Raw genomic sequence first — 18465 nt, 5'->3', positions numbered from 1 at the left:
GCACATCCATTTCGCCCATCACTTTTAGCAACCTTGGAAAAATAAGATGTCATTAGTCTTTGGACGCACTAATGACATCTTATTCTTCCAAGGTTGTTAAAAGAAACACGTTAGTTACTTTAGACTTTAGAGATACAGCGTGGAAACGGGCCCTTCGTCCTACTGAGTCTGCGCCGACCAGCAATCATCCCGTACACTAGCGCAATCCTACACACGAGGGACAAATTACAATTTTAACCAATCCAAATAGCCTACAAACCCTTACGTCTTTGGGATGTGGGAGGAAACCAGAATACCCGGAGGAAACCTACGCAGTAACAGGGAGAAGTTGCAAACTCCACACAAACAGCACCTACAGTCAGGATTGAACCTGGGTCTCTGGCGCTGTAAGGCAGCAATTCTGCCCCCACTGTTACTTGATAGAATCTGACGAACCATGTGGAATTACAGAATTCTGCTTGTACTAGCATTGAACGATTTATCCACTTAATGCCCCCCCCTTTCCTCTGACATGCGCCTTTGAATTGTTTTAAAAAATATATATTTTCATTGAGTCATTTTTACCACCTTTTTCAGGGAATATAACCTAGGTCATAATTTGCAGAGTGAAAAATAATTTCTCCTCCTCTTCCCCTGGCATTTTTGCTAGTTTCTATACCCTTGCTTCCTCCAATTCAAGAAATGGTCTTTCCTGTTCTGCTCCATTAAACCACTTGTAGAGGAATCCACTGACTGCAGAAAGCAGCTGCTTCAAAGTCCTTGGAGAAAATTCCTTGAAAGCCGTGTGTTATCAGCCCTCGGTATCTATAACATTTCATTGAGAAGGTGGGGTTACTGTGTTACCGTTTATAATGCTGTTTTCTTTCCAAACATCGACCTCTTCCTGTCAGACCAGCGCCCAGGAAGTACAGCATCAGTCTGGAGTCAATCGAGGAATGCGAGGAGGATTTGGAGATAGACCCCAGTGAAGAGGTGGTGGTGGTACGGAAGGTGTGTATTGCCCATCAATTCTTCCTTTTCTAGTTGTAATCTAATTTCCTGACATTTTACACTCTATCTTGCACCCACCCCCAACCCCACCCCCACCCCAGTGAACTGGGCAACTCTGGAAAACCTGCTTCTATGTACTTACTAACTAATAAATAGGATACATAGTACATCGGTTTGGAGTGGGTGATTCAGGCATCAACACAGAAAACCTGGCCTGGTTTCTTTGTCCAGCCTCGCTGTCTGCACGTGGTGCCCCTCCCCTCACCCAGCAACTCCTCCTCTCCTGCGAGACATGAGGTGTTTGAGTTACTCTCATGTCGCACTCACGCGAATCGGTTTTCAAATGCATATCTCCAATCTCTCTGTTTCAGTATGAAAGAGCGCATTGAATACAAGCCAAGGTGTAAGCCAAATCTCGAAATGAATGCAATAAATTTGGTTATCTCATCTTAACCAAAAGAAATTCTTAAATGTAGAGACACCTTTCTAGGAATACAGAGAGCAGGAAAAAACAGCTGATGAAGGTTCATCTTTCCCCACCTTCAGCTTGCTGTATAGTGTAAGAATGGATACGTCACCCGTCACCAAGGAATCCAAGACTAACCATGGAAGCACTGTCATTTTCTGATTGACTGCGACAGAGGATTGTTTAGAATCTAGACCTCCTGTCCAATAGTTCACCAAGGAATCCACATTGCTTGTTTGCTCATAGAATAGTGCATTCATTTGGACCATAGTATTGAAGCCGCTGCCACCCATTCGTACATTATAATACAGATCTTTATAACATGATAATTAAATACAAATCTTCACATCTGTACCTTGGTATTTTACTAGTTTAATTCTGAAAGAACTGATTAGTTGAGGTTCATAAGTGATAGGATAAGAATTAGGTCGTTTGGCCCATCAAGTCAACTCCTTGATTGAATCATGGCTGATCTATCTCTCCTTTGTAACCCCATTCTCCTACCTTCTCCGCATAAACTCTGACACCTGTATTAGGTTGATGTTAGTTAGCTATTGACATCTGTTTCTGTTTTGCAGGCGAAGAGGCGAGTGAATTTCTTCAAGCGTTTATTTACTGCTCGAAAATGAAGACTTCACGGACCAGGTCACGCTACTTGGTCTTGGCGTACTTTGCGACACCACATTTGCTTGTTTACGTGTGCCTGGCGAGACGTTTGTAGATGCACTACAGATGGGAATGACACCAATGTATTTATCAAAGTTGTTAATGAGTTAAACACTGACCTCAGGTGTATAAATGAATACTGTATTGTTAATGCATGAAAAGTATGAAGGCAGCTCCCAGCGATGCATGTTGGTGTTGAACCGGCCGACCCCTGTACGGAGCCGATTCAGGGCGACCCACTCTTTGCAGGGCATGTCCGAGCCAGGTGGGACTGTGGTGTTCGGTGCAACAGTGAATTGAAGAGGTCGGGAAGTCTGTTCCCAGCTGGTTCTCCAAGCTCCTAGTGTGTTGAAACCGGAGCCACAGAGGGTGGCTGCGTGACGGGAGAAGTGGCAACGAGATGACAGGCGTTGAGGTCCCAGTTGCTGTGAGTCCTGAGCGAGGTGGTGCAAAGGATGTTTGGTGTCCGATGGGGCCTTGCACACCAGCCTGTGGGTGAAGTACTCTGCGAAGCTTGGCGGGTGTGATACCTGCGAGCACCGGCAGAAGATCCGGAGTAGGGCATAGGCAGCCGGTGATGATCCGCATGGTGTCGTTGAGGATGGCGTCTAGCTTGCTTGTATAAGCGATGCGGCATCATGCTGGGGCGGTGTACTCAGCGGCGCTGTACATGAGTGCAAGAGACTGGTTCAGAGAGTAGATATCCTGGCGCCCCATGATGATCCAGCCAAGCAATGCAGGAGGTTGTTCCGCGCCGAGACTTTAGCACGGAGAGCTTCAAGGAGCGCTTGTAGGTCAGCTGCCGATCTAGTTTCAACCCAAGGTATGTAGGAAATGGGTTATAGGGTAGGGGTGACACATTGAGGGTGACGGTTAGCTGGCGTTGAGCTTTCTTGTTCAGGTGAAAGGCCGTTGTGGTGGTTTTTGCCACACTCAGTTTTAGTCTCCAGGTCTTAAGGCAGCCCGCGAAAAGTACCATATCCACTGAAAGCACATCCCTCATGTTTGACCAACTCCTGTCCGAATGCAGTCGGGCCAGGTCATCTCTGTATACATACTGGCGCTAGTTTGTGCGTGGCATATCGCTGATGAAGAGATTAAAGAGCATGGGAGCCAGTACCGAGCCTTGGGGGACTCCGTTTCTTAGCCGTTGCAGTCGGCTAGATTGTCCGTCGCTGGTCTTGAGTACAAAACTGCAGTTGGCCGGGATGTTAGCAAGGGACCGCACTAAATGGCGGTCAGTAATGGTGTGGAGGAGCTTCAAGATCAGGCCCTGGTGCTACACTGTATCGTAGGCGGCAGTGTGAGGTCCACCTTGCAAACCTTTTCCAAACTGTCTTCGATGTCATTGGTCAGCTTGACTATTTGGTGGGTAGTGCAGCGTCCCGTACAAAAGCTTGTACAGGACACAGAGGAGTGAGATGGGTCGATGGTTCCTTGGGTCGTACACACGCTTGTTTGGTTTTGGTAGTGCAATGACGGTGGCTTTCCGCCAGATCTTCGGAATGGACTGACCAATGAGGCAAGAGAAGTAGAACTCACGGAGCCAGACCTGGCATTTAGGACCGCAGTGTTTCAGGAATTCTGAGGGGGATGCTATCAGGACCCTGGGCTTTTCCGCATTTCAATTGAGTGATGACGGGAGAGAATTCTGCAGAGGAAAAGGCTGCTGACTGGAGCCCATCAGTGCCTGGAGCTTTCCAAAGATTAGTGGTTTCCTGTTTGACAGAACGAGTATGATTCTTGTCCGTGTCTTTGAAGCTGCCGTTGCCCAGGAGCTGGTGGGCGACAGAGTTGGACGTGACTGGGCAATGCTTTGGGCGGGTACTTCGACCGTTGAGGCGATTGAAGGTCTTCCATTCCACCCTACTGGAGTGTGTGAAGTCGATTCCTTGGACTGTCTCTTCCCACCATTCTCTGCGCTTTTTGTCAAGGCGGATTGCCAGTTCCGTAGCCTTGGAGGCAGCCTTTTCGCCAGGTTCAGCGTCCAGGAATGCGTCGTAGCATGCGTCACACTCTTCGTCCCATGTGGGGATGTACCGGCAATGATAGCCGCGAGGAATGGAACTCTTCGCAGCCCTGATGAGTTTACAGAAGGCTGTGTAGGCTTTGTCCAGATTGGTGGAGGTGGGGGTGGGGAAGGCTGTCGATCCAGAAGTCCACCAGACTTGTGAACTGGTCTCACCTGGCCTTGCGGAAATTCCACCTCTTCGCAGGGTTGGTTGGGAGAAGCTCGATGGGGTTGTCTGGGATAATCAGAGATGGGCGATGTTGTGATTTCGGGAAGTGATCCAGGATGATACGGTGTGAGGATGGTCCATTCAGGTTTGCAAAAGCCAAGTCAATGTTGGTAGTGGTGTTCCACCTGCCAGAGTGGAAGCTGTCCAGTTGTTTTGGGTCGTACAGGAGTTGAACGGCAGTAGCTGAGGCCCAGTCTGCTAGTGCAGCGGCATCCGAGTTAGTTGAACGGTAGCCCCAGGTGGTGCTGTGGCAGGTAAAGTCTTCGGCGCAGATGCAGGGCGAACCAAAGGTGGGGATGGAGTCTTTGTGGAGCTTGGTAGAAGGTGGCTTGTATACATTGATGACCGTGACACCTTCGACTTGCGTTGTTGCCCATTCCACGTCGGAGTCAGGAGGGGACACTGCAATCGCTTTCCATTTTGCTGTGTTCCTTACAAAAGTGGCAATCCCGTGGGTGTCACTCTTGGTGCAGGCTGCTCGGGTATAACCAGGGATCTTCAGATGGGAGCTATCACTTTTGTGAGTCTCTTGGAGCAGGATTGCAATGACTTTGTGGGTCTGTAGTAGATGTTCAATGATGGTGGTCTTGGCGTTGGTGAGGTCTTCCGCATTCGGCTGCAGCAGGGTGATGCCATCCGGTTCGACATCTGTAGATGCCCGCCCTAAAAAGGGCGCACGCTCCTGGTTGGCGCCGAGCTGCGGCGACTGAGGTTGCATTAGGGCTGCAAGCTGTTGTTGTTCATTGTTATTTCTGCTGCTGTCTCTGTTTGTTGCCGTTTGCCTGACTGAGGTCAGTTGACAGGGCTCACCACAGGGAGGTCGACAACATGAGCCCTATGTGTTATACAAAACGGTTATATACCTTTATACAGGACGAAATCCGGCTTGTTCAGCGGGTAGTTGGGGGTCGACGATTGGATCGAGCCGGGCCAGGAGAAGCCGTTCGAGAAGCTTGTACGGGACACAGAGGAGTGAGATGGGTCGATGGTTCCTTGGGTCGTACACACGCTTGTTTGGTTTTGGTAGTGCAATGACGGTGGCTTTCCACCAGATCTTCGGAATGGACTGACCAATGAGGCAAGAGGAGTAGAACTCACGGAGCCAGACCTGGCATTTAGGACCGCAGTGTTTCAGGAATTCTGGGGGGATGTTATCAGGACCCTGGGCTTTTCCGCATTTCAATTGAGTGATGACAGGAGAGAGTTCTGCAGAGGAAAAGGCTGCTGACTGGAGCCCATCAGCGCCTGGAGCTTTCCAAAGATTAGTGGTTTTCTTTTGACAGAACGAGTTTGATTCTTGTCTGTCTCTTTGAATTGGCCGTTGGCCAGGAGCTGGTGGGCGATGGAGTTGGCCGTGACAGGGCAATGCTTTGGGCGGGTACTTCGACCGGTGAGGCAATTGAAGTTCTTCCATTCCACCCTACTGGAGTGTGTGAAGTCGATTCCTTGGACTGTCTTTTCCCACCGCCCTCTGCGGTTCTTGATCGAGGCAGGTTGCCAGTTCCGTAGCCTTGGAGGCAGCCTCTTCACCAGGTTCAGCGTCCAGGAATGCGTCGTAGCATGCGTCACACTCTTCGTCCCATGTGGGGATGTACCGGCAATGATAGCCGCGAGGAATGGAACTCTTCGCTGCCCTGATGAGGAATTTGCAGAAGACTCAGTAGGATTTGTCCAGATTGGTGGAGAAGGGGGTGGGGAGGCTGTCGATCCAGAAGTCTACCAGACGTGTGAACTGGTCCCACCTGGCCTTGCGGAAATTCCACCTCTTCGCAGGTTTGGCTGAGACCGGCTCAATGAGGTTGTCCGGGATAATCAGAGATGGGCGATGTTGTGATTTCGGGACGTGATCCAGGATGATACGGTGTGACGATGGTCCATTCAGGTTTGCAAAAGCCAAGTCAGGGTTGGTAGTGGTGTTCCACCTGCCAGAGTGGAAGCTGTCCGGTTGTTTTGGGTCGTACAGGAATTGAACGGCAGTAGCTGAGGCCCAGTCTTCTAGTGCAGCGCTATCCGAGTTAGTTGAACGGTAGCCCCAGGTGGTGCTGTGGCAGGTAAAGTCTCCGGTGAAGACGCAGGGCGAACCAAAGGTGGGGATGGAGTCTTTGTGGAGCTTGGTAGAAGGTGGCTTGTATACATTGATGACCGTGATACCTTCGACTTGTTGCCCATTCCATGTCGGAGGGGAAACTGCAATCGCTTTCCATTTTGCTGTGTTCCTTACAAAGTGGCAATCCCGTGGGTGTCGCTCTTGATGTTGGCTGCTCGGGTATAACCAGGGATCTTCAGATGGGAGCTATCACTTTTGTCAGTCTCTTGGAGCAGAATAGCAATGACTTTGTGGGTCTGTAGCAGATGTTCATTGATGGTGGCCTTGGCTTTGGCGAGGTCGTCCGCATTCAGCTGCAGCAGGGTGATGCCATCCGGATCAACACCTGTAGATGCTCGCCCTAAAAAGGGCGCACGCTCCTGGTTGGCGCGAAGCTGCGGAGACTGAGCTCAGTTAACAGTGTTCACCACAGGGAGGTCGATGATTCCTATGTGTTATATAAAACAGTTATATAAAAGCTCTAAATGCAAAATTATGTATATTTTTGAAATGTTAAGGAAGGTTATTTAACTGTTCCTGAGGAGTTAGGATATCAGAGAGAGATCATATTGAGAGATTATATTTCTACTTGGAAACGCGTCTGTACATTTAAAGTGGTGCTGCAGATTTGAGGAAAGCACTGAGTACATTAGAATATAATCTATTACTCTCATGTTTGTTATGTTGCCATTAGGGTACAATTTAGAAATGCACTTTTGTTAATTATTTTGTTTGACAAAGTTTTTATTAAAAGTTACAATTCGTTTTGACTGTTTTATCACCTGTATTTATATTTGAGTGAAAATCGCAACCAAAAGATGTCCTTAAATTGTGTTACTTGTTTACTGCCATAATGTCACTGCCATAATGTCTCTACCATAGTGGGTACCAGGGGTATTTAGCTGCACCTTGACCCACTGCACTTCTATGGTAGCACAAGTATGCTGGCCACCAGCATTAAGGATGTCACACCCCAGCCACTCCGCCCCTCTCCCATCAGGCACGAGGTATTGAAGTTTGTAAACACACACCTCCAGATTGAGAGACAGTTTCTTTCCAGCTGTTATCAGGCAACTGAACCATCCCACCAACAATTAGAGAGCAGTCCTGAGATACTATCTACCTCATTGGAGACTCTCAGACTATCTTTAATCGGACTTCATCTTGCACTAAAGATTATTCAAATTATTCCCTTTAACATCTGTACACTATTGATGGCTCGATTGTAATCATGTATTGTCTTTCCGCTGATGAGTTTGCACACAACACAAGATTTACACATGACAATAAACTAAACTAACTAACTGGTATTCAGGTGGAACTTGACTCTCCACAATGGATGTAATCTTGGTACAGATAAGTTTCAAGCAAGTTGTGGGCATTGCACTTTATTTCAGTCTTTTAATTATTGTCCTGCTGAGTTATTAAATATATGGTTTTGCTGGCAAGGCATCGATTACATAGAACAAAGAACACTACAGCACAGGACCTGGCTCTTCAGCCCACCGTCTGTGCCGAACATGAAGCCAAGACATATCCTTATCTACCTGCACATAATTCATATCCCTCCAATCACTGTATAACCAAATGCTCATCTACAAGTCTCTTACTTGCACAATTGTACCGGCCTGCACCCCCAGCAAGCTCCAGGTGCTTCCACAAATCCCCTTTAAACTTTATCCCTATCATCTTAAAGATGGGAGAGATAGATCAGCCATGATTGAATGGCAGAGTAGACTTGATGTGCTGAATGGCCTAATTCTACTCCTATCACTTATGACCTTAAAGTTAATAATTCTCATTTAATATTTTCACCCTGGGAAGTAGGTTCGGACTGTCTACCTCATCTATGTACCTCACATAATTTTATTTACTTCTAACCAGTCACCCCGCATCCTCTGACTTTCCAGAGAAAACAATCTAAGTCTGTCCAACCATTCCCTGTACCTAATACACTCTAATCCAGGCATTATTCTGGTAAACCGCCTCTGCACCCTTCCCAAAGCCTCCAAATCCTTCTTATATTGGGACAACCAGAACTGCAGGCAACACTGTAAATGGGAAATGAGTCTGAAGAATGGTCTCGATCCAAAATGTGGTATTGCTTTTCCCCAGAGATGCTGCCTAACCTGCTGAGTTACTCCAGCTTTTTGAGTTTGACTCCAAATGCAGCAAAACCAAAGTCCTATAAAGCTGCATCATGACTTCCGGACTCATATTCCCACTGCCTGGGGTAAGAGATTGCAAACTTCATGAGGTCCACCCTGTTTCGACGAATGCAATGCACCTGGCTTGCACAAACATAAGATCAAACATAACAAGTTGTCTAACAACTTTGGGCTGTGTACACCCACCATACGAACGAAGAAGATACTCAATGCCCTGACCTATGAAAACAAGCATACCATATGCCTACATTTACTACACTGACCCATTGTAATGCCACTTGCAAGTTATAGACTTGGACCACAAAATCCCTCTGTACATCAATGCTGTTAAGGCAGTCTAGCCATTGATTGTAGAAACAAAGAACTGCAGCTGCTGGTTAATACATAAAAGGACAAAGTGCTGGAGTAACTCAGCATCAAGCAGCATCATCGTAGAACATGCACAGGTGAGGTTTCAGTTTGAAATCCCATTATTGGTGTACCAATCCTAGTGAATGTATCCTGCTTGTGTAGCAAGCTATAGTCACAGAAGGCTCCAAAATATTTGGCATGCTGAAGAACCAAGAGGCCAATGAAAATGAGGAAGTATAAAAGGTATATGAGGATAATAATAAAAGGTATTGTATTGGTTAATGAGTCTGAAACCTGATACATCTTAAACATCTGATGATCTGTATCCCAGTTTGAAAAATATGCAAGGGATCACTGCAGTGTGGTAGCTTTTTCCAGGTCTAAGTTCACAAAGAACCTTCACAATTGACCAAAGGCTGTGCTAGTACATTGAACACGATAGTAAATTTCATCAGAGACGTCTGATTTTCTGCGAGATCGCTCCTGAGTTACAAGAAGTGATCCACATTTTCCAAGGTCTAACTGTGAAGATTAGTTATCAATGAACATGCTCCTTGGCCCAACTCTGACCAAGATTCCCATCTAAACTTGTCCTATTTAGTCCATAGCCCTCCAAACCTTTCATATCCATGTACCTGTCCAAGTGCCTTTTAAATGTTGTTATTGTACCTGCCTCAAATACCTCCTCTGACAGCTCATTCCATGAACCCATCACCCTCTGAACATAGAAGACTATTGGGCAGCTAAACTGCTTCAGTGATTGATTCAGTGAATATTACCCTAATTACTGAGTAGAATTACTGCTTTGTTTGATAAGGGGGCAAAACAAAATCTTTCACATCTCCCGGAACAGGCAATCGGGATATCATTGTGATCACCATAATGCAGCACTCTCAGTACTGCATGACAATACTGGGAGCATCAACCCAACCCTTCCTAATCAAAGGCAAGAATACAACTGAATCGAGTGGACACTTAATAAAGGTCACTTGTCTTTCAGTATGTTTGTACTGAAAACACAGAAAGGTTCGCCTGGACCATTGAAAGAACGAGGTAATACTTAAAAATGGCAAGATTTTTTGGATTACGAAATAAAAGCTTCACGATTAAAGAAAAATGTTGCATCATCTGATGGGTGTGGCCATTTTAACTTTTATTGGAAATTTTGAATAATTGTTTAATTGGAATCAGGTTTCAAGGGTTTAATCAATGGTTAATTAGTTTCATTTGCAGCTATCAGCAGAGATGCTGGCTGTAAACCCGTTACATTTTGTGAGAAGGTTCAGCTTTCAATAGCTGATGAGGTCTACTTTTTGTAGGATTTTTGTAGGAATTTAAAAACGAGTATGATTGGGGACATTCTCCCTGATGTCCTGCCTAATTCTGGGAGACATTACCTGTTTTTTCTCTCATTGCCATTTTTGAACATTCCTACACAAAAAGTTAATATTTCGGAAGTATTTCATTAGCTGTAACTATTTCTGTGAAAGGGAAATGCTTTATAACGAGAGTCATCGAGTCTTCTAGCGGAGAAACGGCCTCTTCGGTCCAACCTGCTCACACCGGCCAACATGCCGCATCTGCACTGGCCCCACCTGCCTGCATTTTGCCCATATCCCTCTAAATTTGTCCTATCCATGAACCTGTCTAAATGTTTCTTCAATGTTGTGATAGCAGTGACAACTACCTCTTCCGGCAACTAGTTCTATACACCCACCTCCCTTGGTGTGAAAAGGTTACACTACAAACAATAAGAAAAAAAATTATTTTAGAAACTTGAACATTATAATATTGTAAAATCATGAACAGCACTGTAGTGCAGCAGGTAGAGAGCTACAGAAATAAACCCTTGGATTAATCAAAACCCAGACGCTGTTTCAATTGAGATAAGGGCAGTTGTGCACTCCAAAGCAATATCTGGACATGGCTGTCTGATGGATAAGGTTTCTACACATTACGAATAATAGCATCTGTTTATGATCACTTGTGTTTTAAGTTCACAACACTTCAGACAGATGCCACCAACTATTTCATCCCATGGTTTTGTAAAGGCTGTGGATGTTCACAGTCAGTTCCTGCAGACATCCACAACTGTTGGACTCTCTCTTTTCTCTCTTGCTTGAGTTCGGTCCTGATTGTACAGAGGGTTGAACAATTAAATATCTGTAGTTTGATTGAGGTTTCCTTCGCTTTACTCAATGTACTGCTGATGAAAGACATCTTTTTGCAAGCTTTTGCATCATGTGAACAAGAGAAAGGCACCGAGCACCTCAAACCTGTTTGGTCCTTCGGCAAGCTGATGCTTGGTCTCTAATCCATTTCCCTGAGTTTGATGGAGACGCATGAGGCTGCAGATACTGCAATCGTGGAGTCACAGTCATGCAGTGTGGTGACAGGCCTTTCGGCCCAACTTGCCCATACCGACCATGTCCCATCTACAATAGTCCCACCTGCCTGCGTTGGCCCATAGCCCTTTAAACCTGTCCTATCCATGCAACAGTCAGGAGCAGCGATCAATCTGCTGGAGGGACTCAGTTGGTCAGGCAGCAACCCTGGACAACATGAAGAAGGCTCCTGACCTGAAACGTCCCCTATGCATGTTCGCCAGGTATGCTGCTGCCTGACCCACTGAGTTGAACTGATGATCAGCCATGAGTAGGAGGGGTGGTGGTGTCGGCGGTAAGCGAAGGTCCGAAGGTCGGACAGCTGGCCAGGCTGCTGACCGACGGGGCCACAGGTGAGGCACTGCTGCTGCATTCCATGGGCTGCACTACGTCGGGATGGGTGAGGTGTGGTGGGATGCGGCGCTCCGACCCGACAGTCCCCTCTTTTTTTCTACATATCTATGGGTGAAATGGACAGGTCAGTGCTCCTCATCTGCTCGAGAACAGTACAGCACAGAAACAGGCCCTTTGGCCCACAATGTCCATGATGAATATGATGCCAGGTTAAGCTTATCTCTAGTCTGAAGGAGGGTCCTGACCAGAATCATCCTCCACAGATGCTGCCTGCCGCATTCAGTTACACCAGCACTTTGTGTTGTGCTCAAGATTCCAGCATCTGTAGCTCCTTGTGCCTCCACTATGCTAGTATTCTCTGCTTGCTCCTGATCCTTATATATCCTTTCTTTCCTCCACTTCCCTCTAACGATGCTCTCAGCTCTTTTTTACATTTACTATCTGTTTCCCCATGATTTATTCCTTTCTTTGGTTCCTTCCTCTGCGATCGAGATCTGGTTTCTGTGACAGCAACAGGCTAAAGGGAAAGAGAGACTTGAATGCCAATCATACTTTGCACAGTGCCGCAGCTGGTAGAGCTGCTGCCTTGAAGCACCGGAGACCCAGGTTCGATCCTGTCCTCGGGTGCCATCAGTGTGGAGTTTCCAGGTTTACTCCCCGTTCCCTCCCACGTCCCAAAGACGTGCAAGTTTGTAGGTTAATTGGGTCTGTAAAATTGCTCCTAAAGTGTGGGGAGTGGATGGGAACTTGGGTGGGATAACATGGAACTAATGTGAACGGGTGATCGATGATTGGCGTGACTCGGTGGGATGAAGGGCCTCTCTCCATGCTGTATTGTTCAATTAATCAAACCTCCCAATAGACAATAGACGCAGGAGTAGGCCATTCGGCCCTTCGAGCCTGCACCGCCATTCAATGTGGTCATGGCTGATCGTTGTCCCCAAACATTTCACAATCAATGACATACTCTTGCACTGGTGCAGAGCAGGAGCCGATCGAACACACAGTAAGCTCCCATGGAACGGAAGACACTGTGGTGATGTGATTGGGAAATGGCTGAAGATTGAACAGGGAAATCTTTGCCTCTTCATCTCAGTTCCACGCCATTGATGACATCCCCCTGCATATCTCCAAAACAGCAGCTCTGGAGATAGACATGCTGGAGTCACTCAGCAGGGCAGGCAGCTTTTCTGGAGAACGAACGTCTCGGGTCGAGACCCTTCTTCAGACCCTCCATCCGTCCCTCAGTCCCTCCAGAGATGCTGCATGACCCGCTGAGTTACTCCCCCATCTTGTGTCTACCTTTGATGTATCTGCAGTTCCTTCCTACACAGCAGCTCTGGAACGGCTTGGCCTGTGGAGGTGGACCTTGTGACTCAGCTGAGGCCAGTGAGGTAGACAGGGTGACTCATGGGACATGTGTGGGAGGGACATGTCGGGCGCAGTGGGACATCTGCCCCATCCCATTTTCATGGCTGAACCTGCCCTTACCTCTCTGATGCAGTCTCCATGAGGGTGGAGAGTTGGGGGAGGCTGCTCACTGTAGAGGTTGGCCTGACGTCAGGCCTAACGGGCAAGGCCATCCAGTGGCCACTCAGTGGACAGCATCAGGCCTGGAGGTCAAGGGTCACTGTGTGGCAACTACAGATTTGTAGGCCATGGGTCACTTCAACTACAGATCTGGACAGTTGATGTGTCAGGTCAGTGCCATGATTGTGTGGACAAGATCAGGTCTGATAGTCACAGGTCACCGTGTGGACAACAGCACTGCTGAAGGTCAGGGGTCACTGTGTGGACAACGCCAAGTCCAGAGGTCAAGGGTCACTATGTGGCCAACAGCAAGGCTGAAAGTCAAGGGTCAGGTGCTCTATCGCTTTAAAGTTCTTTCACAACATACCTGCTTTTCTTTTCTCCAGAGGCTGAGTACAGGGCCAATTCACTGCCAGGTGGTTTCCCCTCCCTCCTCAATATGGCATTTAGTTACAGCTCATTGATAGCACCATAGAGCCAGAAGTTGATGCATTCAGTTACCATTCAACTTGTAGTATCACGGTGGGTTAGGTATAGGTTTGGTTCATTATTGTCATTACACTGATATACAGTGAAAAAAGATTTTACATTTTATCCGACCAAATCATACTATACCCGAGTACAATCTGACCTGCCTGGAACGCTGAGTTGCTCCAGCACTTTGTGTATATCTTTATATAGAGGTACAACAGGCAATGTAAAGAACCAGAGTGCAGAATATAGTTTTACAGTTTTGCTCATTATAGTTGCAGAGATAAAGTCTAAGTCCACAATGAGGTAGGTTGGATGATCGGGACACTAACTTATGGGAGGACCGGCCCGCTCAGTCATCAGAAAACAATGGGGAAGAATCTTTTCCTGGGTCTGGTGGTCTGTGCTTTCAATCGTTTGTATCTTTTGCTTGACTCAAGAGGGGAGAAGATAGAATAACTGGGATGAAAAGCTAGAGAGCCAGCATGGAAACAGGCCATTTCGGCTCACCGAGTCCATTCCGACCAGCAATAACCCATAGAGTAGTTCTACCCTACACACTAGGGACAAGTTACAGAAGCCAAGTAACCTGCAAACGCTGCCTCAAAAAGGCTGCTAGCATCATCAATGATCCACACCATCCTGGCCACTCACTCATCTTCCCGCTGCCTTCAGGTAGAAATACAGGAGCCTGAAATCTGCAACATCCAGGTTCAGGAATAGCTTCTTCCACCACAGCCATCAGGAACTCAAACAAAACGCTGAACATTAATAGCCCAATGCACTTTTTCTTCTCATTTATATTTATGTGTATGTATATTTACATACACATAAATATAATACATGTGCATGTATATTTACATACACATAAATATAAATGAGAAGAAAAAGTGCGTTGGGCTATTAATGTTCAGCGTTTTGTTTGAGTTCCTGATGGCTGTGGTGGAAGAAGCTATTCCTGAACCTGGATGTTGCAGATTTCAGGCTCCTGTATTTCTACCTGAAGGCAGCGGGAAGATGAGTGAGTGGCCAGGATGGTGTGGATCCTTGATGATGCTAGCAGCCTTTTTGAGGCAGCGTTTGCAGGTTACTTGGCTTCTGTAAAAAAAAAAAAAAAAATATATATATATATATATATATATATATATATATATATATATATATATATATATTCAATGGTATATGGTCACACTGATCTGTTCTGGGTTTATTTATGCCTTCTATGATCTGTATAGCTGAAGCAAAGCAAGAATGTCATTGTCCTATCTGGGACACAGCTGAAGCAAAGCAAGAATGTCTTGTCCTATCTGGGACACATGACAATAAACTCTCTTGAATCCTGAACCTGCATGTCTTTGGAATGTGGGAAGAAACCAGAACACTCGGAGAAAACCCACGTGTTCACGGGGAGGATGTACAAACTCCGTACAGACAGCACTCAGTCAGGATTGAGCCCGGGTCTCTGGCGCTGTGAGGCAGCAACTCTCTCGCTGCGCCACCGTGCCTGATTATGTTGGTTGCCTGGTGGTGAGACTGTTCTGTGTGATGGACTGGGCTACATCCACACCTCCTCGCAATTTCTTGTGGTCTTTGGCAGAGCAGTTCACAAACCAAGCTGTGACGCTTCTCAATTGGATTATTATCCAGTCAATTTAGGCTGTGGGCCGAGGAGCTTTATTCTGCAGTTTCGTGACCCAAGTCACCAAACTACATGAAATTTTCACATATTGTGTAAAAATATTTATATAAATCACTCCTGAAACTCGATATGAAGAAGACTTGCACATTTTTATTAAATTAGAGAAAAAACGGAAAAATGTCAGGTATTTTTTAGTCCAATCAAAGCACGTTTAACATTGAGTTGTCTGCCAGTTGGCCAATCACGCGCTTTGTTTCAGGCTAGCACACAAAATGGCTGAGGGGGCTTCACAGATGCCTGTTTTACTGGAGATTCCGATTTGTTGTTGTCCTGTGGAATAAATGTCGTGGAAACTTGCAGCAGCTGTGTGTGGAGTTTGAACATTTTTCCTGTGGTGTTGCGGCTTTCTCCCACATCCAAATACGTGCAGGTTTGTAGGTTAATTGGCCTCTGTAAATTGCCCTTAGTGTGCAGGGAATGGAATTAGTATGAATATGTGATCAGGTGGTTGGCATGGACTTGATGGGCCGAAAGGCCTGTTTCCTGCTGTATCTCTAAACCAAACTAAACAAAAAATTCCAGTTCAAAGACCATTTGTCAGAACTGAGAAATTACGAAAACAAGTTAGTTTTCACAAACTATTTTGGTCTCATACTTTCCTTGCTTTTTCTCTCTTTCTCACGAAAGACGAAGAGTTCTATTTTTCAGCATTTTAAAGTTTTATAAATTTTTTATTTAGTGGTGGGATTTGAACTGGAATATCTGGATTGTTAGTTGAGGCCCATGCATTACTTTTGTCTGCTTCACCACTATATCAAAATATATTCAAGTCTGATATTGAAAATGCGAGGCATGTGGGTATCAACCAGACAGTCGACTTCAGGGAAAGGATCAATCATCAGCTGTAAAATAGCACACCGGCTTGCACAGTTTATGGTCTGCTCTTGCAGCTCTCATTTACCCCAAGGTCCAGCTGATATGTTACATGACCGGAAATAAAACCCTACTTTTTTTCTGCAATACGTTGACAACACTGTGCCAACCAACGTGTTGCAAACAGGGCACAACAAAATATTCCATTCACAGTAAGCAGTATATTGTAAAAAAGTCTATTCAGTGGGGAAACTGTCTATTCAAAGAATAGAGGAAAGGGAAACGAATAACATTTCTTCAAAACTTGCTATGTGGAAGAAAGTTACACATAAATCATGTACATAACAACAATCTCAGTCAGTAACAGTGATGTGGTCACAAAGTCCGATTGACCGTGGAACTACTCAATTATTGTATCCTGGCCAGCTAACATAATTCACAGAGTCTTTGATTTTGGTTCAGTACTGACTCCTGGAACTCGGCGCTGTAATAACTAAAAAAGTGCTTGTCACGATTGTTCGTGATGTTTTCAAGAGAGAGTTAGATTTAGCTCTTTGAGCTAAGGGAATCAAGGGATATGGGGAGAAAGCCGGAATGGGGTACTGATTTTGGATGATCATATTGAATAGCGGTTCTGGCTCGAAGGGCCGAATGGCATATTCCTGCACCTATTTTCTGTTTCTACAAGCATTGGGAGAGAATTTACTGGCAAATCATAACTCTTTCTAGTGAATGGGAGCAAAGAGGGCAGCCACAAAGTGGATTCTCAGTCTCCCGTCACTAACAGACGGACTTGGGAGAGTATCAAAGAAAGTGGGGCCGAATTGCATCAAAGATTAGAACATGACTCCATAACACATAAACCAATTATTGTCCACCAACTAGAGGTTAACACTGCCACCTGTTGGAATACAAGGATACAACAGGCTTGTCTCATAAATAATAATTACTATGGGACATACGTGCAGGTTTTGTTTTATCTTGCTGTAAGGATTTTGGCAGCCGCTGTGAGACCAAACAGGATGATCACAGAGGTTAGAAGCAAAACAACAAGGTCACTGCTGACCACAGAATCCTGGGCTATTATGTTTCATGGCAGGGTCAAGGACAGATATCGTCTTGGTGAGAAGAGGGAGCAAAATAAGAAGATACATTTATATACTGACAAACCATTTCTTCAGTTAAATACCAGAAGTCCCATTCAACTTGGGACCACTTGCAAACCAACTCCTTTCTTAGCCTGTAGGCCCAAGGAACAACAGATGCTGGTTTACGTAAAGGACCCAGGGGTACTGGAGTAAACCAGTGGGTCAAGCAGTATTTCTGCAGATCGCAGATCACGTTTCAGGTTGGAACCTTTCTTCAGACTGGCAAGTGATAAGTAGATTGCTAGCAACAGTCTGAAGAAGGGTCCCGACCGAAACGTCACCCCTTTCTGCATGTAAACCTTCTCCCTCCATTTCCATGTGTTTATCTAAAAGCTGCTTAAATGCCACTATTGAATCTACTTCCACCACTACTCCTGGCAGCATCTCCTTTGAACATCTCCGCCTCTGATCTGAATGTTATGTTATGTCTATTCTGTGACATTTTCACCCCGGCGAAAAGGTTGACTGTCTACTCTAATGTTAACTGTTTCCTTTGCCACAGATGCTGCTTGCAGCATTTTGTTCGTATCTGCAGTTTTTTTAACTTTTACTCACTACATTCTTCATCCCTATTCTTATCCTCCTTCACTTCTAACAACATTTCTCCCATCTCCAATTCTCCTCCCTTGCCGAACGTCCCTTGTTCTCTGTTCCATTACTCTCTCCCGTCTCAATCTCTCCTTTTTGAGCATCGTCTGCCAACTCCTTAAATCTGCCCCAAATCCTATCCCCTCCCTCAACCGTCCCTTTGGTTCCCTTTTGGTCCCCCCCCCCTCCTCCCCCCCCTCTCCCAAATGCTCCACGTGTCTTTTCTCACCCACTCTTCCCCTAACAATCGTTCCTTCCTCGATGCCTCCTTATCTCTATTCCTCTACTCTCAGTGTCTGCATGGGCATGCAACATCTTCCTCATCCTCCACCATTTCCAATCCCTCTTCTCCAACTTGCCCAATCTCACTTCATGTTCCAGCCCCTATATTTAAACTGTGTGCCTCGTGCTTCTCCATTATTCAGAGAGCCGGTCCCTTCATCTCTCCTTAAACTCCCTCCACCGTCCGCATCCAAAACCCCACCTCCCTCAGCCCCCTTGCCATTTTCCT

General features: G+C 46.0%; 2 protein-coding genes across 5 annotated transcripts in view; one reads left to right on the top strand and one right to left on the bottom strand.

Moving 5' to 3' along the window:
- LOC129708329 (tropomyosin-like) overlaps nucleotides 1-7218 on the top strand; it is a 39074-nt gene extending 31856 nt beyond the window's left edge. For all 4 annotated transcript variants that reach the window (XM_055654006.1, XM_055654007.1, XM_055654005.1 and 1 more), the window contains exons 12-13: nucleotides 891-990; nucleotides 2035-7218. In XM_055654006.1, coding sequence (XP_055509981.1) covers nucleotides 891-990; nucleotides 2035-2085 — 151 coding nt within the window. In that variant the 3' untranslated portion in view covers nucleotides 2086-7218. The remainder of the gene's footprint in view (nucleotides 1-890; nucleotides 991-2034) is intronic.
- The window catches only part of sap30bp (SAP30 binding protein), a 97765-nt gene that overhangs the window by 71825 nt on the left and 7475 nt on the right, over nucleotides 1-18465 (bottom strand). The window lies entirely within an intron of this gene.

The sequence above is a fragment of the Leucoraja erinacea genome, chromosome 23 (assembly GCF_028641065.1).
Source record: "Leucoraja erinacea ecotype New England chromosome 23, Leri_hhj_1, whole genome shotgun sequence".
Classification (NCBI taxonomy): Eukaryota; Metazoa; Chordata; class Chondrichthyes; order Rajiformes; family Rajidae; genus Leucoraja; species Leucoraja erinaceus.
The sequence above is the reverse complement of the archived record's forward strand: the minus strand, read 5'-3'. Positions and strand labels throughout refer to the sequence as shown.